This window comes from Tetrao urogallus (genome assembly GCF_951394365.1).
Source record: "Tetrao urogallus genome assembly, chromosome: 14".
Lineage (NCBI taxonomy): Eukaryota > Metazoa > Chordata > Aves > Galliformes > Phasianidae > Tetrao > Tetrao urogallus.
Window position 1 is genome coordinate 10,412,316 of NC_136827.1, and position 24,608 is coordinate 10,436,923.

General features: G+C 40.5%; 1 protein-coding gene across 10 annotated transcripts in view; it reads left to right on the forward strand.

Moving 5' to 3' along the window:
• Positions 1–12,829, forward strand: part of EBF1 (EBF transcription factor 1) — a gene marked incomplete at both ends in the record, with an annotated part of 260,911 nt that extends 248,082 nt beyond the window's left edge. For 5 of the 10 annotated variants that reach the window (XM_079542503.1, XM_079542504.1, XM_079542505.1 and 2 more), the window contains 5 exons: positions 2,292–2,357; positions 2,941–3,118; positions 4,606–4,785; positions 7,440–7,634; positions 12,798–12,829. In XM_079542503.1, coding sequence (XP_079398629.1) covers positions 2,292–2,357; positions 2,941–3,118; positions 4,606–4,785; positions 7,440–7,634; positions 12,798–12,829 — 651 coding nt within the window. Of the gene's footprint in view, positions 1–2,291; positions 2,358–2,940; positions 3,119–4,605; positions 4,786–7,439; positions 7,635–7,998; positions 8,067–12,797 lie in introns of those variants that run through there. The other 5 variants (XM_079542499.1, XM_079542501.1, XM_079542502.1 and 2 more) reach the window with 3 other exon arrangements.
• Between the last annotated feature and the right edge of the window lie 11,779 nt (positions 12,830–24,608).

Here is a 24,608-nt window from a genome sequence, read left to right on the forward strand (position 1 = left end):
GAGAAAGTATGAAACTCAAATTTACAGATTCAAAAATGTTGACAAAAGTAGCCATTGACTAGCTAGGAAAACTGAATGTTATTTGTCAAACATACCTAAATAAGCCATCATGATAATTAGTTTTATTTATACGCAATATGATACGTCTTCAAATACCTTCCATTTTTTAAGAACTGGATTATATTTAATATGAAGTGGAGCACCTGTAAGATTCCATGTAATTACCTCATTCTTTTAACATGGTCTTCAGTCTCTTTTTTGATGCAGTATGAGGATTTTTTTTTAGCTCAGCATTACACAAATAACTCTGAATAGTCAGGTAATTAAACTTTCCTTTTTTAGTAATTTAACATAATGACAGCTTTGGTTAACAATATTCCAAAGCAGTTTGTGGGCTCTTTATCACATTCTAATTTTGCATTAGTGAAATATATAGTGCAAACACATTTTACTGAAGTGAAGTATATCCTAGTTTAAAAAGTCAAGCACTTTTATAATAATTTCCCTTTTGAAATCATTTTAATGTTTCTGTTCTTCTCCAGTTTTTATCTTCAACATGAGGGAAAAAGGGCTACATAGTTTTCTGATGATTTTGGTAAAGCAGCAAGGATTGACTGTACCTGGATGTTGCTTGCAGTCTGCCTACTCATAATTATGTAGCTGACAGTTGTGGTCAAGCTACACACACACAGAGAGGGAAAAAAGAAAAAGAGAAAAGAAGAAAAGCTGTAGCAACGTTACTCCTCAGAATGTTTCAATACAGTGATTCAGAAATCCATCAATTACATATTACATCTGACTTCATATGTGGAAAATAATTTAGATGTGTGTTATGGGAGAGGGGTGTGTGCAGCAGAAGGCAATCCTAAATGTTTACTGGAAGTACAAAAATCCTCCATCTCATTTTTGAATTTAGGACATTATATATGTCATAAGTAGTTACTGCAGTATGACAACTGTTTTATCTTATATTACAGAGAATTTAAAATTGAAAAAAATGCTAATATGCATCTAAAAGCTTGTCATTTGAAGAGTTGTTCAAGGATTTTTGAAGAGGTTATGGTGACAGCAAAATGAATGCAATTATATCTCTATTTTCTGATCAGAGTCTACAGTATATGAAAATTGAGCATTACTGTTTCTTTTTGGTATAAAATATGGCTATTGTGTAAAATATTTTAACTTTAAAAGTTTAACTTTGTAGAAAACTGGAAAATGCTCAGATCTGTTACTATTTTTGTAAGCTGCCTGCAGAAATACAATGTGGTGAATAACATCACATTAGTTTATTACAGCAACATGTAAGGACTGGGAGTTACAATACACTGTTTCATGTAAAGGACAGTCTGGACTGTGTTTGGTCAGACAATTAGGAATCTGCTAGGTGCCTTTAAAGAATAGGAAAATAAAATTCTCCTGGGTTAATTCTGTAATGCGTTTTTCACAATTTTAATCAGGTTTGTTCACAGGGAATTTTCCACACTGTAAAATGTAAGAACACAGGATTACATGCTATATTACTTGAATGACAGTTTAAAATGCTACAGGAAACATTTAAGAGAAGAGAATCAAATAGGAAAATGGAGGGGGGGAAATGAATAAGAACTAAATTTATTCCTACACTGAGAACTGTGTCCTAGCCTGCTTTAAATTTTGCTGTCCATGCTGGCAGTTTTTCCAGGAGACACTGCGTGGCACAGGGACATTCTCTCATATTGAATGTGTTTTCCTCTTGTGCGTGTTGTGAACACGGATCCTTCCCTGATCCGTTATATCAAGATACAAACCAAAGAAGTTGAAAGGTTACATTACCAGTAGCATAGAACTGATTGGATATCTTCTGAACGTGGCCTGCTGGGTAAGGTCACAATTCCTGCAGTATGCAATTAAGAATAAAACAAACACATTGAAGGGATGCCTAACATGCTCTGAATGACATTGATTGCAGTAATCTAGTAAATGACCTCAGGATTGTATTCCGCAATAAACCGATGAGTGGTTTATGGTGCAGATGGTAAAGACAATTGAGTGATGTATTTTATTTTGCAGCACCAATGATTCTCACCTTTTGACTTGATTAAGCGTGTGCGCGAATAGGATCAACTACTGATTTAACACCATTCAGTGGTTGCTGAGAGTTGTTAAAATTAAAGTCTGCCTGGGGGGGGTGGGGGGAACAACACAAAGCAACAGTGCACCCGATAGAATAATACGAAAGACTCTTAATACTTGTTTTCCCTCACAAGGAGTCTACTGAACTTAACGGAACGCATCTGTTTTTATATTGACAGGAAGTAATACTTAAGAGGGCTGCTGATTTAGTAGAAGCACTCTACGGTATGCCACATAATAACCAGGTAAATGCGTTCTCCTTTAGCAGTTCTAAAACATGGCTATTTCTTAGATGTATAGATCAGAGGCTAAAGGTATATGATACTACAATGTGAGATGAGAATAAACACATAGGGCAATGTCATATCTGGAGCGGGGCTTAGTTTTCCTGTTTGGTTTTTAAAGTATGTGAATGCTTGCAAAAGCAACGTCTTATTAACCCTGGAGGCACTTGCCCACTATTACCAGAGACCGTATAATGTGGGCAATGATATGCATTACTCCTTGCCACCAGTGATGTTTCAGCCTTAACCTAAAGATATTTTAGCTTGAGGTGGAGGGAGCCTGGGCTTCAGTGCCATTCTGCCAGCTTCTCTTGTTATACAGAAATGTGGCCACTGGGGCTGAAGCTTCCAGCTCTTTTACCACAGATGTCAGGATTTATAGCAAAGTAAGCAGATCTATAAGTGTTAGCAATCCATCAGCCAGCTGGTTTAGGAAGAAAAGCATCTAGTTTTTGCCTTTGGACAGGGAAATGTTTTATTTTGATATGTAAGAAAAGGTTTGTCAGAGTTGAGTTGGTAACTCTTTTTTACCCTTGTCCCCTAGGAAATAATCCTGAAAAGAGCAGCAGACATCGCGGAAGCACTCTACAGTGTCCCTCGCAATCATAACCAGCTCCCCGCCCTTGCTAACACGTCAGTCCATGCCGGAATGATGGGAGTGAATTCCTTTAGTGGTCAACTAGCTGTCAACGTATCTGAAGCCTCACAGGCCACCAATCAGGGTCAGGAGAAGACTCGTCTTCCTCTCTTTATGAACCTTTTCTGATAAAAGTCAGGCAGACAGGCAGAGTGATGAAAGAGAGATGGTTCAAAGCTGAACACGAGGAGCACATCCAGACAGACAGCATCCCACGTGCACACACAAACTCTGAATTACACAATACTGCCATGAGATACGGCTTTCTGTAGTGAATTTGACCCCAATTCAGGAGAAGCCTTGTGCAAATCACCAAATCAAATGAACCAAATCACTTTTCTCTCTGCTCAGAATCTAAAACTTGTGTTTGCCTTCAAATCCCACTGTTTTTAAAAAGGATTTTTATCGACCTGAGCGTATACTTAAGATTAAGTACTTGCTTATGCATTTTCCTAAACATACATGGTCTCTAAGTCTGGGCATTATGTAATACTTTCTTGTGACATGAAAGTGTTGGTTTGGTTTGCAGTATTGGCATGAATTTTTATCAGAGTGAAATTTTTTTCTAAATTTTGAAAGTAGGAAAAAAGTCTTATTTACAGAGGCATTTTCAGAGCTTCACTCATTTTTATAATAAAGTATTTTTCACATTGAATAAAAATAATTCAATATTTTAATTTCTATTTTTGTAAAAACCTTTGGCATTTTTCCCCTCTACCTTGCTCAGCTTTATTTATTACCCACCTTAAAATCCATTTTAGTGAGAAAGCAATAGAAAGAGACTGTTATTTGGAAGGGTTAAAAAAAATATATTTTGCACTATTCTAAGAAATAGAAATGATTTTTAAATCATAATATTTTGTGGATGTACTATGGAACAGGAAGAAAAAAACTGTATTTTATCTTCCAGGATTGAAATGCATTTTGTGTTTCTGCGCTTGTAGAAGCAAATACTCACCTTTTTTTTTTTTTTTTTTTTTTTTTTTTAATACGAGTTTCTCTAAATACAATTTCCAAAATTAGGTAGAAATTGAAATTTTAACTTAGAGCCAAATTTGGCAGTAATTTTCTACTAATTAATGATCAAACTAGGACAAGAGGACTGAGAATATTCCACTACTCTTGGAAATGTACCCTGTGTTTTCTTCAGTGTGTGGTGAGCATCTAATTTGAGATGTATTGAATGAGAAAGACCACAGAAGACAGTTAACAAAAATCATATGCTTTTAACATGCCTTAAATCGGTATGTACTCATAACTTCAAAAATACAGGTCATGTTACTTCATCTCCTTCAAAACAGCTCTTTTAGAGTGATCATTCCCATAGTACCCAATGATCATCTCTCCTGGAATAGATGGGTTGTTGCTGTGAAGGCTGTGGCCTTCCTCCTCCGTCTTGGAGCTCCCACCAAGAGCGAGCCATGCAGACAGGGATCACAGTTTGGGTTACTCGGTGCTCAGTTGTAGCTCACCCCACATACCCTATTGCTGAGTTACTTGCTTGTAGCTGTTGTATAAGAAATTGTTGTTGGGCTAATACCAATCTCTGAATGTATTCCCTCACCACAAAAGGTTTTACTCGCAACTCAAGCAGCGTGTCACCTCACGGCTATGTGCCAAGCACCACCCCTCAGCAGACAAATTACAACTCTGTCACAACAAGCATGAATGGCTATGGGAATGCTGGAATGTCAAATCTAGGCGGTTCTCCAACCTTCCTGAATGGATCTGCTGCCAATTCTCCCTATGCCAGTGAGTATTATATGACTCTTCTGTATTTGTACATTTTCATTACAAAGAGATGGTAACTTTTCTGTGATACTCAGTATTTAGTTTCTATTCTGAGCACTTGATGCAGAGCTTAGGCTTTTCTCCCCTCCCTAGGCCACTGACCTTTGAAGCACTTGGAAGACGTTGGTGTTGCCAGCAACGCTTTTCTTTATTTTGCTATTGTTATTTTGGAATCTCGTAAGAGCTGAAAAATAATAATGTCTCTCATGATTTGTGCTGATAGCTTCATAACTTACCGTGCACTCTGTAAATAAGAAATTCTGTTCTCAGTATTGCTAATTCCAGAAAGCAGGGATGACATAAGTGACTTAATTTCTGTTGGAGTGCATCAAATATTATCAGTACATGCTCTTTGTTACAGTGAGGATGGGAGAAGGCTAAAGATATTTGCTACAGGAAAAATAGTGTTTCCAGCTGGAAGATATGAAGGGCAGAAAAGTTTGCTGTAATACTGGCAGAGTGACATTTCCATAAGCTTCATGATGATGTTTCCAAGACCTCTGAACAAATAATATGCTCATAACCTTTACAGACACCATGAATTACTATTGGGTCTAATCTTGATTGCTTATATGCCATTTGCTTTGTAACTAGGTAGTATATTGACTTCACTGAGGTTTTAGTATTAGTCAGTAAAATGTGACAATGGTTCTTAGAGTTTGTATTTTAGTGTCTGCACAGAGAATGCCACAAAGGTTCAAGCCATACAAATCATACATCCCATGGTGCAAAGCACTTACAGTCTACAGTCCTGGTTCTGGAAATGCTTCTGTGTAGGACTTTGTATGTTAATGTGCAAGGTTTAGTTTAACAATTTTGTATATATATATATGTATGTATATACATATACATACACATATATACATATATATATGCTTTGGTTGATAAACACCTATGAACCTTTTCTGCCACAACTAACACAGCTCAGTCAGTAGTCTCTGTTCACTTGAGAAAATGAAATGAATGGGACCTGCCTACAGACATCTGCAGAAAGCTACAATCAGAGTCGGGCCAGAAGGTCTTGTCCTATAAGTATGTTTATAAACTTGTTTATAAACTGAGACCCTCACATGGGCAGGAGAAGCAGTGCTGAACATAGCAAGGTTCTATGAGCAACCTGGTCTAGTGGGAGTTGTCCCTGCCTGTAGCAGATGGGTTGAAACTAGATGATCTTAAAGGTCCCTTCCAATCCAAGCCATTCTGTGATTTTAGGATTCTATGAAATCTTAAGTTTAGTGTTGTAACAGCAATAATTATTCTGACTTCCACTGCTAGGCTTCAAAATTTAAAAGGGGAAAACATTACCTTCAAGGCTTCTTAGCAGCTGCAAATTTAGAAGAAAATATTTACCTATGTAACTAGTACTTAAAATTTAAGAATTGCTAGCTGGTTATTATTTTGTACTCTAATAATAATGTAGCAAATACTGTTGAAGTATGCTGTACTTACTTATTAAGTTGAATTTACTGTCATAGAATCTGCACACTGAATTCATAATATAACATGATTGATGAGACATCTTCCTTTGGAAGCAATGCCAGTGATGCATTTAAAATACTCAAGCAATGTATAATTTCATATTTATGAACAAAGTCCTCTTTAGAATAGCACTTCACCTCTCAGCCCTGGTTCTTTATTCTGGTGATATTTTGGGAGGTTTTCTTGGTAGATCTGTCATTCTGCTAATGCCTAATCCATTGAATCAGAAAATGCTTCAATCATGACCTGAAAATTAAAAGGTGGCATTCTTAATTAAATCAATAAACTAATTGCTGTATAGTAGCAATTCAATTTAGGTGCTTTGATTGCTCTCCCTTAGCAAGTACTTGCAGACATAGAGTGACTTCAGACTAAGATTGTATCTGTCAGGCAGTGAAACTTTGAACATTTAATTTCCATTAATTGATTTCCTCAGTGTTAACAAATATGATATCAGATTTTTGAATAAGAACTTAAATGGGGTGATTTTTATCTACATAAATGCTAATAAAATAATAATTCAAAGCCCAGATGGTATGAATTTTACTCTATAATACGTAATTTTTCATAGTCCTCTCATGTATATAAGCAGTTTCTAAACAGGACAAAGAATGAAAGCACAGGATATTACTTTTTTTTTCTTCTTTTGAACTAAGATGGGAAGTGTCAGTGCTGTCTGAAAATAATAGTTGTTGTTTTGTTTGCATGAAAATAAAAACCACTTGAAATCTTAATGATAAGTACATGAACGAAAGGCATGTATTGCATCATACAATAAAATAGGATTTTAAGGGTGTCTCTACCCTCATGCAGGTTTATCTGACACCCTGTAGTCTTTCTGGAGGCAAAGTTCTCAAAAGTGCTGGCTTTGGAATCCAGTTAAAAAGTTGGATTGTTCCACATTAAAAATTCCAAATCCAGATGTGTACTGTAACTCGAATGCAGCTAGCAGTTGCCAAAGGTGGGCTTCCTTCAGCGACACATCACACTATGAGCAACCACTAACTGTATAAAAGCCTTGGGCACTTGAAATTAGACCCAGTTCATCCAACAAGCTGTAGTCTTTTGGTTTTGCAGTAGTGCTGACTATCTAATCCTAAGGTGTGCCTTTCTGGGGGGGTCTTTTTTTCCTCTAGTTGTGCCATCAAGTCCAACAATGGCCTCCTCCACTAGCCTCCCCTCCAACTGTAGCAGTTCATCTGGGATTTTCTCGTTCTCACCAGCCAACATGGTCTCAGCAGTGAAACAGAAGAGTGCTTTTGCGCCTGTCGTGAGACCGCAAACTTCTCCTCCTCCCACCTGCACCAGCACCAATGGCAATAGCCTGCAAGGTAGGTGAAACCAGCTCTAGAGTGTAGATGGCTGCTCTCAGAACTGTAAGTTGCCCACGCCTTGCAAGGCTCTGAGCGACACTCAGGTTTCGAAGGGGAGAAGACAGTGGGGGATCCCTGGTGGCCTCTGTCCTAAAGCTTCCTCCCATAAAGAGTAACTGTACTCCTCCGACAGCCCACCTAGTACCTTGCAGGTGTTTGGCAACCACCCTATCTCTAACCCATCTAATACTGATGAATTGTGAGGCTGTGTATTTTAAAGCACAGACCTGCTGTTATGATAAGAACGAGTAATATTTCAGCTTACTAATACCATCCTTTTTCTTTCTTTCCTTTCTTATTCCCTGTTGTCGTCCATTATCAGACCAGTCTTTTGTGGACTCTAGCAAGTACTCCACTGCAGGGTCTCTCCAGGGGCTGGCCTTCTCCTGAAGTACGTCACTCAATCTTCCCTTCCTTTTTTTTCCTTTGTCATAGTACACTTGTGCAGAGATCCTACTGGGAGCAGATAGACCGTTACAGAGCTTGGCACCAACCTCTGCCTTTCAAACATAGAAGACACATTACAAACTGAATTTTCCAATTTAACTCATATCAGGACATATATTAGCACTGATTAATGCACTTCTGTGCCAATTAATTCCACAAATGATGCAGGGCCTCATCAAATTTTGGTAGGAAGGGGCTGCTCCTTTTCTGCACCCTCTCCTTACAAAGTATTCGAGCATCAGCACCTAAATTCCTTTTGAAGAGCTGACACAAGCCGAGGGGTGGCAGACAGAAGGTTGTCAAACTGAAGATGCTCAAAACCAGCACCACCCGTTTCAGTGTTAGATTCAGCCTATTTTACAACACTGCCTAAATCATTCTGCATAATTACCTCACTCTGCACTAGTGTGCCGAGAGAGATGTTTTCATGCTCACTTAGACTAAGGAATTTTCTTAACCAGCTGCCTCCAACTGTGCCAGAGATGGAAAAGATTTTGCGGTATGCGTGTGCTTCTCCCAGACTTGAGGTCTGTTTTCCTTTCCATGTGCTTGTGCAAATTACTAAAGAGCACAAAGTGGGGGACAGAATCCATCATTTTAGGGCTATGTTCAGAAGGATGAGAAAGGATAGCTCCACAGACCCCATGTCACTTTACATCCTCTGGAAGGAGAGATGCTGGGCTTGCAAACATAATGCTGATAGCTCCATTATAGCTGGAAAGTCTACATACAGGCAGAGTGCAAGGAGTTCATTCATAAAAGCTGTGATCCACCATGACTGAAGGGAAGCATTGTCCTCAGTGCAATTTATGCTGGTGATTTGGGGGGATGAATCCTTGCACATTTACACGTGCACACAGAAAGTGTGAAAATAATAGGAATGTATACGCAGCTGTTGGGTGCCTTCTGTAAGCAGTGCTGTAAATACAGACTGCATCAAGAATAAAACACAACGGAGTTTTTGGATGTGCTGTGTTGCTTAGAATATCATTTTTCCTACGTTTTAAAGATCTGGTGATGCTGACATGCTACAAATATTAAAGGCTAAAGCAGCTAAAAGTGTTTTGACTGAATTAAAAGAAAATTAAAAGGAACTAATTGTTATCTGCCAGAACACTCCAATGTTTTTATCATCTCTTCACCTTGTCCCAGTGTGTGTGAGGTTGAAGTGAAAAAGCAAGTAATAAGGGAAGATTTTTCTCTTGTTTTTTCCTTTCACGGGACACAGAATTCCCAGGTTCTGCCTAATGGGTTATGGAAAGCAATTATGGAACAAGCTGAGTGCTGGATGCAACTGGGGCTTGCTGATTGTCTCCTCATTATGTCACATCCAGATCTGTAATGCCCAGAAACCACACCGATCTGAGTGTTCCCCCTAATTTTTATTTAGCAATTCTGTTTTCATAATAGGAATGAGCCGCCAAGAGATTCATTTTAAGGGTCATCACTGAACTTCTTGGTAGTTAAAGATGTGCAGCCTTTAGCCCCATGCCTTCTGATACCACCCGAGGCTTGTAATAATCGCTCAGAAATGCACTGCCTGTTGTGCCTTATTGCTTAAATAAACAATCTTGTATAAGGAGGCTGTCTTATCTCTCTTGGGCTTCTGGATACATCAGAAAGCAATCTAGTTTTCTGTATGTAGCTTAGATATCCGTAGAACTCACTAAAACAACAGCTAGGCTTATCTGCTGTTCTCTTTGCCATGCAATTTTGTAAAACTCAAAATACATTATTTCTGTAAATTGCTAGCAGCAAATGCAAATTAGTACATGATAAAAGAAATAATGCCCATTGGTGGGAGTTCTTCTGGTTTTTTTGCCCTCTCTTCTTGGAGGTGCAATCTCATACCTACACTGTTTCCCACTGCTATCTCTGTTTTCAGGATCAATAACATGCTACAGCTGAGAGAATTTGCATGACTAGATGTAGCACTTATGAAATGAAAGTCGAGTGATATAAATGAAGACTTGGAAAGAATGGAAATATCAAGGCTTTTAGGTAGAAAAGAGATCATTTTGTCATTTGCCTTGTAATTTAATTCAGAATTTTAGGGCTCTTCAAAGGCAATAATGCTTTGATAAAATGAACAAAGATCTGCATCTGTACAGTTTCCTTCCAATGGCAAGAGGTGCACGGCTAATACGTAACTATAGGGAAACATCATGAAGGCAGGAGTTACAGTTATGTCACCTTAATCTGGGATCCTGCACAGTGATGACAGCCATGCTGTCCCAAGAGAAAGGCAATTCTTGACCACTATTTGGTAAAATTGATTTGGGCTTAAGGAATCTTTTAGCTTCAGATTATTTATTTATTATATTTTGACACTTTCTGAAGTTTTACATTTAGAGATATGAAAAAGACAAAATGCTGAAGTAGGGAATTAATCAGCCATTTGACTCAGTTCAGTTGCACTCATCACGCACAGGAAGACTTAACCCATTCCCATCTGCTTAGCTCATAGCTTATCTGAACAACAAAGGAGGGAGTATTGCTCTCAGCATAGCTCTTCTGTGTTGTGATATACATCTGTGGTATGCAAGCTTTCCAACTTCCCACATCCAAAAATCTCCAAGTGCTTTACTAGTATGGATAAAATTTTTCCCATGTAAGAAACAGAAGCAGATCAAAATGCTTGATGTAATACAGTGAGCTGGAAGGAGAACTGGGACCAAAGCCTGAGTTTCAGATCCATGCCCATGTCAATCTGCCATATATTCGTACAAGAAATACCTTCAGCTGTGAGTGATCACTTCACATGGCTGCCACAAGCAGAATTACAGTCTGTAATCAGACTGTACCCATCATGGCGCTTTACGGCTGCTGTGGATGTCCATGGATCGTGTTCCATGTTCGTACCCCAGCCCTTAAGTGTAATGACCCCAAGAGCAGAGTGGGGAGCAACTGAGTATCACAACAAGGGCATTGCTTTTGACTTGCTTTTGCTTCCTTTTTATTCACCTGTACCAACAGTAAAGCCCACTTGTGGGCACTCAGGCCTTATTATTTGAGATACTCTTGAAATGAAACCCTTTGGCAAGGAATCTTTAAACAAAAGTCTATCAAGTTCATCCTGTGATTTAAGATGAAGGAGACAGCATAGCTGTGGAGATAACATGGAAGTGCATCCACAGATTATCCCCTGGTAGAATCAAAAAAACCCGTGTCAGGAAATGCCTCAGCAAGAAATATTTAAGAAACAGCAGTGTCCTCTTCTGATTACTTGAGTGTCTTCTTGTAGGGCACAAGCAATGTAACTCACCTCTCTATCCCTTTGATCCTTGTTCCCAGCACCTTGCAGAGCCCTTATGTGGAGTGATAACCATCACTGTAGCGATTCCACATAACTTGTGGCTGAATGATAAATTCTAGGAATCAAAATGCTGCTGAACAATTGCAACATGCCACCTCTGAGGACGGCCTCCTGCGAACATGTGGATGTGTTTTGCATTCTCGCCTTCTCCTCTCATTTTATTTCATTTAATCAGTGCGGTTTACTCGAGCTGTTCTCCCCTTGCTGATTAGACTTGTAATTCTTGCACATATGGTGGTGTTTGTGGAGAAAACATTTCCCTCCTCTCCCCCTCCAACCCCAAATCTGTGAGTCTTTTACTTTGGCTCTGTTCTTATCAAATAATTGCAGCTGTAATTAAAGCACAATGAATCAGCACCAGTCACAGGGTTGATTTCTTCCTTAAGAAATTACATGTCCAGATGTCGGAGATGGCAGGCAGTTCTAGCATTTAAATAATGTGCCCGTGAAGTGCCGCCAACCTGAAGGCAAATCTGTTTTCTACCTTTCTGCAAATAACCATACAACTGGTGCTTTAAGGATGTGTTGTTGTCACAGCTTTCATCATAAACTTGCACAACCACCACCTGTAATGATGTGCGTGCTCACAGTATGTCGCTCGGACGCTTGCTGTGTCTGATCCCTGCCTGATAAACAGAGACCAACCTGGAGGTCAGGCGAGGTGGAAGGCTGTAGGTGTTGACTTCTGAGAAACATCTCTAAGAGAGGTGGTGGTTCCATAGGAACGAAGGTTAGAAAGCATAATAAAGGATGCAGTTCAGCCGACATTCTAAGTTAAAGTTAACATGTTACTCAGTGTAGTTGGTGAAATCTACAAGTGTAATGAACCATGACTTAGTTAAGGGCATTTAACATAATTTCTACTTCAAATTTAGATTTTTAGAGTTTAAGTCACTTCTAAGCACCTGGAAATGCATTCATAATGCTCCATGTTGAATACTGAACATGTGAGAGAAAGCTGGCATAGGAAAATGAACCGCTGTTACTCTGCCTAATGCAACAAATGCACTGCCAGATCGCTGATGCTGGCTGCCTATGGACTTCAGCCATTTGCTCATGGGTGAAGCAAAACATGCAGTAGAAAATATGGCAATGGCTGAGGCAGGTTTGAACCTGTTGAACACTTTGAGATTTTGAAACTAAAATAAAAGAGTAAGTTGGGGCCTGATTCTTATATTGGGCAAAGTGCATTTACTCTGCAAGAAAATCACTAATTTCAACAGTCTCTCGCAATTTATGTTTTCCAGCCAAAATATGTTGCTAGTAAATGTTTAAAGGTTGCATTACAATGCACAACAGTAACTCGTTTTCCTCTTTTTCTCTCTCTCTTCTTTTCCCCAACCCTTTCCTTACAACAGCTATATCTGGCATGATTGTTCCCCCCATGTGAAAGAATTGCCTTGAAGAATTTTATTAATGAAGAGGTTGAATTCTGCTTCAGAGAGAATCTGATACAAGTCCCAGAGCGGAACTTTTTACTCAGGCCTTTTTAAAAATAATAATAAAAAAAAAAGAAATAAAGAAGAATCTTACAATAACTGCGGATTTTTAAACAAAAATAAAAAATAAAAAAAATCACCATCCTTGCAAACACTGAAATTAACTATCTGCAATTGCAAGGTGTTGATTCAAGTTGTCCATCCCAAATAACTGGGAGATATATTTATTGTACGTTGATTAAAAAAATCCACTTTTCTTTTGTTGTTTTTTCTTTCTTTTGTTGTTTTTTTTTTTGTTGGTGGTGATGGTGGTTTTTTTGTGTGGGGGGTTGGGGGCTTGCTTTTTTTTTTCCCTTTTTTTTGTGTGTGTGTTTTTTTAAGGTTTGATTTAACTCAACATCGTTTGTCTTTTATAAATCATACAATTACGCAAGGGACACTAGAGATGGAACTCCACGTTTTTAATTTATGAATTTTTTTTTAAGCTGTGTAAAGAAAATGAAGTGGTGTCATTTGCATACAAGTCTGTATGGGACAGAATAGAAGTGCCAGTTAGTTTTTCGTAGAAGAATTATGGCCATTTAATTAAGGGTCGGCTCATACAGGTTGCTTATCCAGTGGTGATTTGCTAATGTGATACATTTTTAATGTTCTCATTAAATGGATATCACTCCCCAGAAAGTGGATATTTTTGGATGGTGAGAGCGGGATGGGGGGTGGGATTTGGAATCTCTGTTTTTAATATCAGGCTAAATAATCGTGTAAATAGTGCGACAAGGAAAGTTGGTTAAAGCTTAGAATGCAAGTAACAAACACATTTCCTCTTGAACTCAAAATCCAGTGCCTCCAGATATACTGCTAAAACTGCAGCATTAGATTAGCACGGCTCTCGTTAGCTTATATATCCAACTCTTTCCCCATGGGTGGCCATCCTGATGTCCAGTGTCACCTGGGCTGTGCACAAAACGCCATTCACCTTTTGCACAGCCGTCCCAAGACACAAACCACAGCCATCATGCAGTGGGCGTCTCATGGTCCCCCTTTATCTTCTATGGGGCAGAATGAGAAAAGGCTCCTCTGCGGTCCTCCGTCCTCACGATCTAAAAGCACACACTGTTGCCAGCCTCGCGCTAGGATTGTTCCTGTATCAGTCGACCCTCTCCGTTTGTATCATAATATATAAAGCCACAGGTAACTGCTTCTCAACAGTAAAATGGAAACAGGAGTTCGGGGCGGGCGGTGGGGCTGGTGGGGAGGTTTCAGATCAGAACCATCGCTTCTGTTTTACAAAAGTTTTGCTATCGTCATCTGGAAGTGTTCTTAAAAACGATTGGTCAAAGAGGCAGCAAAGCTCTGAAAATGCATTACCTGATATTTTTTCTTTGCTGTTGTGTTTTGTATGTAGTTATAAATACTGTAGATTTTTTGTGATTTTTTGCCAAAGTTGTTGTTCTATTTATACATTTTAATGTCTTAAGACAGTTTTTCAATATCACAATAAAGAATTTTACTGCATATTTTGCAAAAAGAGCTCACTACCTTTAGCTTGCACATACTTGCGAAATTAATTAAAGAAAAAAAAAGCTTTTTGTTTCTGTTTTTTTTTTGTTGTTGTTGTTGTTCATTTGTTTTACGGGGGATTTTGTAAAATATCCATATAAATAATGTATTTATCTTGGGAATTTGTACATTGCTTTTTCCCCCCCTACTCCAGTTTATTTTATTGTGTATGTTTGCTATGTGAAAAGTGATTTGTTTGGTCATTCACCGTTGTATTAGCTGTTTAAATGTGGTTTTAAAGCATTTCATTTATAGGGTTGGGTTTTTTTTTTAGTATTGTTTAAAACCATGCTTCCATTTTTTTTTTTAATTTCCACCCAAAAGCCATTGTCTATTTTTGTATTATTTGTAAGTTAAGAAGTTTTTTCCAATATATGGCAAAAAGTAGCATATTATTCTTGTAGCATTTAGTTATGTAGATTTTAAAAAAATGTATCCTTTGCTTTTGAGGCTTAACAAAAACTAATGCTGTTTTACTCTATTAATATGCATGGGATTTCTCCTCTTTGGAGTGACGCATTTTTGTGCATTAAATATGGGGAGAAACTTCATAGAACTCAATGAAAATACTTTCTTTCTTAAGTCTGCTTGTATATTTCTCTGTCTTTCACGTAAATATAAACCAGCAGATTGGATGCCTTAACAATGCAAATCATATTCATTTCACTTGTACATTGTACTGTGCACCAGAACTGTCAATCATCACTAACATTCTAAGAAAAAAAAAAAAAAGGAATTGAAAAGCACAAAAGAACTGTTTTGTTACCTTAAAACAATATAACTTTTTTCTAGTCGAGCAAGAAATCATTTACAACGATGCTGCAACTGTGCATGCTTCCTGTATGAATTTTGCAATGGTTTTCACTAGAATGTCACAGTGTGATCATTTAGGGGAAGGGAAGAAAGCAGGAACTTTTTTTTTCATGGTGAGAAAATAAAAGGAGAAAAAACTGGAAAATGTGAGAGACATCAGTTATTGCTTCTCTGTATTCCAAGCGGTTATTCTAATTCACGTAGTAAGCAACAGCACGACAATGTAATCAAATTTAAAGCCATATTTTGTCCAGTGACACCATCAATTACTCTTGTAGGGCTCCACTCAAAGTCATAGCGATTTTGACACCAGTGTTGGCCACCTGTGTTTGTAGTCTTCTACGCCAGTGTCCAAAGATCCTCTGACAACGTGCATCGTTTCGTTTTGTTGCAGCTATTTGTAGTGGTCTGTTCAATGGGACTTCTTATACCCCACCCCCTGCACCACCCTTATCTTTTACAAAGTAAAAGATGCAGCTGTTTACAGAATATGGCTTTAAGTGGAAATGTCCAGATTTCAATTTTAAAAAGGTGAAGCTTCACAATGACTGGATTGCATCAAGTATGCCTATTTCCTCACAGTTGTACTAGAATGCAGCTAAAATGAAGTCATCTCTGAAACTACTAACCTTTCACCTTCTTATCTAAATCTTTTTGAATAGACACACACACTGTACAGTTCTATTGTTAGAGAAACTAACTACTGTAGAGATTGTTATAATTTTTTTGCAGAAACTCAAGCTGTAAAAACTTTTCAACTTTCACAATATTTAATTAAAGTTACTTCCTGTCTGTGAATACAGCTCCTAGTTGTGTGTTTCTTTTTCTGGCTAGTAGATGAGAAAAACTAAAACGTAGAAGCCAGAGGCTGCTGAGTTGTCTTTCTGAAATTAAGGAGAAGCAGAACTTTGTGGAATTACACAATGAAATACTGCAAATTCTGGTGCACTGAAACTCCTCTTATTCTGTTGCTAGTGGATTTCAAAGGATCCTCACTCACAGTGCTGTCTGTTCACCGTCATATCGTTATTCTTATTATTTCTACAATTTACTCTGTTGATTGCTTGAAGATCTCACCTGTATTTCTGGTGAATTTCAGGAGCATATCTAGCTTTATGTACCCAACAGCAGAGAGCTGGCCATCTAAACACAGTCATCATGAAATACAAAAAAAGGCATATTAGATTCACTGCAGGGAGATACGTTTTCATCTCGGTTTGAGTTGAGTCAATGGCAACACATCCATTGCCATTATGCACTCTGAACCAGGTCTTCAGTTACACACATGGACAGCTGCCAGAACTGCATCAAAGCATGCTGAGCTGTAAGTAGCTGCTTGACCATGGTGGACCCTCCTGTAAAATGTTTCTGTTCTACTGCCGTTACTAAATATCCATATCCATTATCCATTATCTACCATGTTTGATCTGATTTTGGACTTCTCTAGTTGGAGGGGACGATAAAGGATTTTACTTCTGGGATGAGGATGATTGCCACAGTGGCACCCAACTGGTCCTCAAGTAGCTGTAGTACAGAAGACTGGGGAAAATTGAAAACCTTTATATGCCGTGCCCAATGCAAAGCTCTGAGCATTCTTTGGTAGAAATAGGAACTTGAGATTTCAGTTTGAATTAAAATAAAATTTACTTAGTGTAGCAGAATTGCTGAGTCACAGCCTGAAGCAGTGATGAAGCACCTGGTGGGAAGGCAGGGCCAGCCCAGGGGAGCTCAGGTGCATGCAATGCTCCTGAGTGATTGGAAAGGGTGGAGCCAGGATCCACCCCTTCCCAGACCTCATTTAAGGGTTGGTAGTAGGGATGAAGGCATCTTTTACTGTTTGCTGGAGGTCTCTGCATATATGAGGTCTTCCAAAGGTAAGCATCTCTGTTCTTTCATTTCTGCATCTGTGGCTGCTGCATTTGGGCTTGCTGTAGCTGAAGACTTTGCTGCCCCAGTATTATTGTGGTATTTTCCATCCCAATATAGCATTGCACTTAGAAAATTAAAATTTCCTGCAAGTACAAGCGGCTGAATGTTGCTTCTTGCAATGTAAATTGTTGGCTGGCTCTAACAGATTTATCCCTGTAGTTGCTAGAGGAAAATAAAACTGTTGACCCCATGCTTATTTTGTCTTCATGAGAAATCTGCTTCTTCTGTCTGGGATAATTCTTCTATGCACCTTTTGACGTGGTGTAGATTCTGGCAGCTCCCACTGCAGCCCGAGGTTCTCTGCTCACCGGAAATAACTCAGGTCACATGTAGATAAAAAGCAGTCTAAGAAATTCAAGATATAATATCAGGAAACCTCTTTGTGAATTATGTAATGGTTCTCTGTCTAGAACCAGAGTTTTGCTTCAGCCTTTTGGATCCAATGAGAGTTTGTCTGGCAATGGAGTTGGCTGTGTTTTTGTATGGGTATGCCTCTAATTTTCTTTGTTTAAAGAAACCTCAGTGAAACAAGCTACCCTCACTGTTAGCTTCCTGGCCTTGTCTGTGTTTCTATTTACTCCCTTTGGAGCCCTTCTCCATATCTATAGGCTTATGCCACAGCTGCCTCACATAATCATTCACATAAGCCTGCTTAGCATCACAGTCCATGGATCTTCTGCTATTTCATAGGTTAGCTAAAGACCTATTTTATGTTATGCGCTTGATTTTTATTCCCCTGTTCCTTCCTGCTTTACACCTTTTGTTCACCCATCCTCTTATACATGTTCAAACCAGGCTGCTGTACTAACAATTGGTTGGAGATCTATCAGAGTCCCTGGCTCCCATCTCAGCTTGGATCCCTCCTGTTTTATGGGACAGTAGTTCTAGAAATGTTTTATCTAAGTCCATGTTGTCCAGGCTTTTTCAGAAACACATCCCCTTCATCTTAGTATTTTGTTTATTTACACTCATCCTCACCTCTTTTTTTTCTTTTTAGGGATGTTGTCACTGTTCCTCTGTTATATGGCAAATGTTATATGCATTCATCATTCGCCATCAATGTACTTTTCTGTTCTCCTGTGTTAGGCCTTCAGTTTGGAGACACAAAAAACAAATGCTGCCACTATCAATCTGTTTGGCTGGTGGCTAAGCAAGACAAATTCTTCAGTGTTGATTCCAGAAGAAATGTCGTCTTTGTCTTGAAGAATCCCAGTAACTTCTTTTTTTTTCCCCAATTCCATTTTACTCTCTGTTTCCTCACTTGGGCTTGGGTGCCACTTCAGACACAGAATCACAGGGTTGGAAGGGACCTCAAGGATCATGAATCTCCAACCCCCCTGCCACAGGTAGGGCCACCAACCTTCACCTTTAATACCAGACCAGGCTGCCCAAGGCCCCATCCAATCTGGCCTTGAACACCTCCAGGGATGGGCATCTACAACCTCTGTGGGCAGCTGTTCCAGTACCTCACCTCTTTCTCTGTAAAGAATTTCCCCCAGACACCAGACTGGGCACTCCAGAGGATCATCCATCTCGTCATCTCAGAGCCATGGCCCTTTCCTTATTCAGTTCCATTCATTATGACATTAAGCAACACTTTCTACTTGCTTCTTCCTCCTCTTACAAACATAATTCATTAACGTTATGGTAAATATGTACAAAGCCTAATGATGAACATTCAAAGTTCATCCCACACACAATGAGTGCATCTCAGCCAGGCTGTTACATAGTCTGTCAGACAGCTTCAGCAAGGTATCCGGTCCTTTTGGTTGCAGCCTCCTTGCCCACCCACTCTTGAGTCATTGCCACCTCCCTGCCTGTGTTGTGTTCCTCACCCCCCTCCTCACCATCTCCTTTTATCTCAATGGGATATTGCCTGACTTGGGCTTCATTTGACACCTCTGCTTCCCCTATTTCCCAGAAGGATCTGCTCTGGCATCCCTCTTCCCTAGCAGCTAATGCTGGTATTTCAGTAGGGGAGGTCAGGTCAATACTTTAGATAAATAAGTAATAGTTCCAACCCCACAGCTCTCCTCTGTTTTCTTCTCCTAGTTGCCCTTGAGGATACAGCTAGTCCAGAGCTTATGGCACTGCTCCAACATGATTGGCAGGTCATGTGAAAGAGCACACATCTTAGAAAACTGTAATATAGTCATTTCAGGACTTGAATGCGGATGACTATCCAGATCGCAACCTAGCAGTGGGGGTTGCAGTTCTAGGTGGCTTTTTTTGTGTAGGCCTACACCAGGAGCAGCAAATAAAATGCTCTGACATATTTTTCCTTGCTATTATTTTCAATTTATGACCTCAACTTTATCATCCATCTGAATGCATGTCTGAAGATCTCAGGAAAAGAAAATAATCTAAAAGATCACTTAAGCATTTCTTGAAATAAAGAGCAAGCTCTGTCATCTACATCCTGTAAGGTGAGGAGAGTGAAATTGTTTGTTTCCTCCTTTGTTGCAGAAGGATGAAGTATATGAAACTCTAATTCTCCCCCAGTTTATTCACAGCAAGCTTTGCCTGACTTGGTAAGGCAGACCCTCCGAGGGTTTCAGTGAGATTGCAGCTGGTACACCATGCTGGGGTAACTCATTGCAATCTGACAGCTCTTGACCACAAGAATGAGGGGGGCAAGGACTGGTTCTGTTTGGCTACATGTGGGAGTGCACAGATTATCCCACAGAATAAATCTGGTAGTGAGGAGGGTTTGCAGAAAGGTAGCAGCTCAGCTCAGTAGGAACAAATCTGCAGATGTACGTTTGTGTTGGAGTGGGAAACTGGCACTCTGTGCAGGAGCCACAACAAGCTCTAGAAAGCAAGCCTCAAGGTGAATCCTTGGTAAGACATTCACTTCTCTGTAGTGTTTAGAGGAAAGAGGAGCTCAAATGTTGTACCAGGCTCATCTAGAGGCTGTAGGCTGTGACCTTTCTCTGTGCCCTCCCAGACCCCCCCACCCCATAGCACTGTACGGGGGGCCTGCCTGCACCCCTCTGCCTCCTTGCTAGTGAGGCTCTGCCTTCGGCCTCATTTCCACAGCACGTTACTCATCATCAGCCTGCCCCAGGCACTGCCTCGCTCCCCCACCGCGCCACCATTAACTTTGCCTTCAACCTCTGCTGCATCATTGCCTTCTCCTGAGGGTTCCCTATTTATATAGAGGGGAAAATGCAGTTGCTGGGACTAGAAATATTTTGTTACCTTTTTCTACTTAAGTACCAGGCATTTTTATCTGTGCTCTCTGGAGACTTATGCTACGGTGGGACTGATTTTATCCACTTACTCAATGCACTTTAGTTCAATAATGATTACAGAACTTCTACATAATATATTAGGCATAGTTGATTTCCCAGGGTTTGTAGCCCTCCATCTCCCTAAGCATTTAAAAAGGAATCTCTCTGTGATAGGTATGTTATGAATGATACACTCCTCAATAGTAATGTTGTAAAAATAATAGCAGCAGTGGGCTGGGAAGGAAGAAGTGGCAACCATTCAGCTGAAAAATGCCAAAGCTTGCGGATAATACAACCCAACACCAGTGACTTGCTTTGTTCATTTTGTCACTGTTCATCGCCTAAAAGTGGTGCTTTCTGGCTGAGGAATTAGGCAGCTCAGGCTGGATTTGCAAACCCTCCCTCCGTTCCATTACCCAGATGGAGTGGTTAGCAGTTCAGTGGCTGTTGCAGGACTGGGTTGAACTGATCTCTTCCTTCTCACTACTTTTTTTTTTTTTTTTCCTTTTTTTTCTTTGAATGTGTCTTAATCTAAGCTGAGTTCTTCAGCTCTGTGGATTCAGCAGCCCTGAGCTGGTTCTCTCAGCCCTGTGGTGCTGAATGTGATTGCTGAAAACTTGCACAATGCTTCTTTGCTTTGACAGCAAAAGGAGTAGCGACATCAGTGGTTACAGTCCCCTTCATCTGATAATAGGCTGTGAGCTCCAAGCCCTGAAACCTGTTCCTAAGCTTTTTCTCAGCCTGAGGGGCTTTTTATTCCCTTTTCCACCTCCACAAAGATAAGGCTTCTCCATCCCAGACTTTGGACATAAATGCCATCCTGGAATGTCTGTCCATCTGCCTGTGCTGTCCTCCACCCACCTGCCCTGCCTCTTCTGCTCAGCACTCACCTTGGTGCCAGAGGACATCTGGTTCCTGTACATGGGGACTGAGACCACCTCATTCAAAACCCATTCTTTTGCCCCAGCAAGTTTCCTGTTCTGGTCAAACTGCCTTGAACTACATACCTTGCTCATCTCATCCTCATCAGCCTTCCTGTTAGATGATGAATGCGCTCTGTTTCTGTTTTTTAAACGCAAATCCTCATTTTGGTCAACTTTCCAACAGTCTCTTAATTTCAGCATTCATTGGCTTTTGACAGTGGGTTCTGTGGCTCCATTGCTGCGGTGCCCAGATCCACCTCTTGTGCAATGGGGGGTGCTGCACAACGCGGGCAGCTCCTTCAGGGTGTGGGGGCAGCCAGGACATGGCTGCCTCTCCTCAGGCTCCAACTGATGCTGCAGCTCCACAGCCACTGACTGACATCAGGAAATAGCCAGGTGAGAGCAGCTACCGGATAACAGCTGTTTCAACTGTTTTAATCGCAAGGGGAGCTGTAAGATAAATAAATAAATAAAGCCAATGAAGTGACAAAACAAATGGCCCTGGTACCAGAGACAGATTTGAAGCTTCTGCCTGCCTTCGTGCTCTCACTCCCCGCAAATAATTAATCTATCACTTAGCAGCACTGGGGCTCTCCAGAAGGAGCTGGGAGCAGTGTCTGAAGGTGAACGTCAGCTCCCCAGAGAGACCTGGAGGATGGGGACATGGCTGCCTGCCACCACAGCCTGCAGGTGAAGTGGGATCACGAGGGGATGGATGGATGGATGGATGTCAACCTGCGTGTGCTGCCAGTGCGCCGTACTGCATTCCGCCCTCACAAATCACTGTTATGCCCTTTCTGCTTTAAACACTATGGATCAGCTATAACAACACTTGATATTTATTTTATTTCAGCTATCACTCTGATTTGTCAGGTGTATTTTTTATGCACAGCAGGTGTACCCTAATGGGGTTAGGGAATAAACAGAAAATTGATGGGCTTACACACCCATTAGCTAATGGATTACTAAGCAAAAGGGACTCTGTTTAACCCCACTGCACTTAGCCCACTGTTAGGAAGTATGTTAAAGACTATACACTAACACTCAAATGTCTCTTTGTGCACCCAGGGGAAGAGAGCTCAAACTTTAATGCATCTCTTTTGATAGACAGGTGAATGAATGTGGCTATCATTATGCAATCGTGCATCCCTGCAACTATTTATCAGCAGTGCGGAGTGCCCCAGGAACCTCTGCATGCCCCTGGCCAGCCCCACTGTGAGCCCATCCCTGTGGCTTTGTGTCTGTAGGGAAGGGCTGAGCAGGAGGATATGGGCTTTTTCCATCCCAACAGATGCAGCACAACACAACATCTTTGTGCCCCAGCACAGCACACCTGTAAGCAATGAGCTTTCCTGTGCAAAGGCCACGTGCCAGCACAGGCTTTAATCAGTTATTTTAAGATAGATGCGGCTTGTTAGCATCAGAACAATGCAATTATTTCTCCTCCTCCCCTCTCTCCAAATCCCAGGATTTTATTGGCCTATTAATGGATTGATTTTTTTTGTTGGTAGAAACAAGGAAAGATTCCAACTCACTGGTCATGTTATCCTACAGCTATCAAGCGGAATATATAAGCAAGATAATAAAACCCAAACCATATTCATGAAGGTTACATTTTCTAAACCCTTTTGTGTTCTGGATCATAGTTTATGTTCCCTTTCAACCAGAAATACACAGTTCAGCACTGTACATGACAGCTGAAAAAGGTCTGTTATATTAAAGGTTAACTTCGCAATCTTTCACCATCTTTTTCTCATGGAAACAAGTCACACTGAGTCTCACTGTCCACCTTCTAACATAGGTGTGTAATCAAAAGCCAATTCAAAAGGAGCCTTCTGTAAATATCAGCTTGATCCAGGCATATGTATGCCTTCCTCAGAGCACCACAGAGTCCTGCTGATTTCAGTGGGATGGCGCCTGTTTGAAGAAAAATAGATGCATGTGTGCAGGAGACATGAAGGTCGAAGAATAAAAAATCAGGAGAGAACGTAATTTTGTGTTGCTTTTCACTAAGCAGAGACTCAAAAACTCACAGCCAGAGGGAAGCCGAGGTCCTTTTGGTGACTTCTGTCCCCTGTCCTGGAATGCTTTTGGTGCCCCCTCCATAGAGGGTATGGGGCTGCTAGGGTCCATGTGGAGCTCTGAGGGATTATGGGGTGGTGAATGGGAGAGGGGCATGCCACAGGTCATGGCTGTGTCTTACTGCAAAGCAGGACTCTTCCTGGAGCTGTGGGAAAAGAGTGCTTCAGGCTCCTGTATGACAACAGCTGTGGTGTTCAGTGGGCTTCAGCCCACACCTCCTGCCTTCCTACTGAAGCCAGAAGTGAACTTCCTGCAAATTCTGTGTTCCTAAGAAATGTGGAAAATGTGACCATTTTGCAGTCAGGCAGCTCTCACCAAATCATTATACTCTTGCTTAACTCCTTGAACGCAGAGACTTACAGAGCTCTTCTTAATCTTTATAAAGGAAATGAAGAGCAGAACGCAGCTGCTGGAGGTAAGAGGAACTGCCAAAACCACCACAAATACTTGAGATGCCTTGGAAAATGCCCCGGGTACATTGGCAATAACAAGTCACCAGGGCAGCCCAGGCCTTGCCTTACTGGAGGAAGAAGTGGTCAAATGGACATCACTGCCCACTGGAGGTTGAGTGTAAAATGAAGCTTTAAAAGTATGGTGTGGTTTTATTGTTGCAGGGATACAATTTTATCTCTAGGTTTAGTCTTGGGATTGGAGGTGATTTTATTTATGCTGGAATTCATCTGCATCAGACTATAAAGCTGAAGCAGCGCAGCAACAAGCTCATTAATTACCAAGCAATTATTTTGCTTAACTTCTAGACCAAGGGGATACCCAAAAATACCCACATCCCTTTCATTCCGATTTCTTGTTTTCCCTCCCATGCCGCAGCTGAGGTTATTTTACAGCAGCTGTCAGTCATAGCAGTAACAACTTCCACAGCAGCAGCTTCCATTTGGCAAGCTCACTGTACAGAAAGGGCTGTGATGGAGCAGAAGGGGTTTCTTTCTCTTTCTTAATATCATCTTCCCCTAGGATAGACTACCTTGCCCTCTCCAGCAGAACACGCTCAGATCATACTGCAGAGTTTCTGACTGCTGCTTTTAAAAAGGTATATCTGTTTGTTTCTATCAACACATTTCAGCTCCTCTGGCATGCTGTCTTTGCGGCTCTAATAGAGACACTTCACATGTAATAGGGTCACACAGTGATCCTCACGTTCGATTCCATTCCTATCACCATGTTAAATTGAA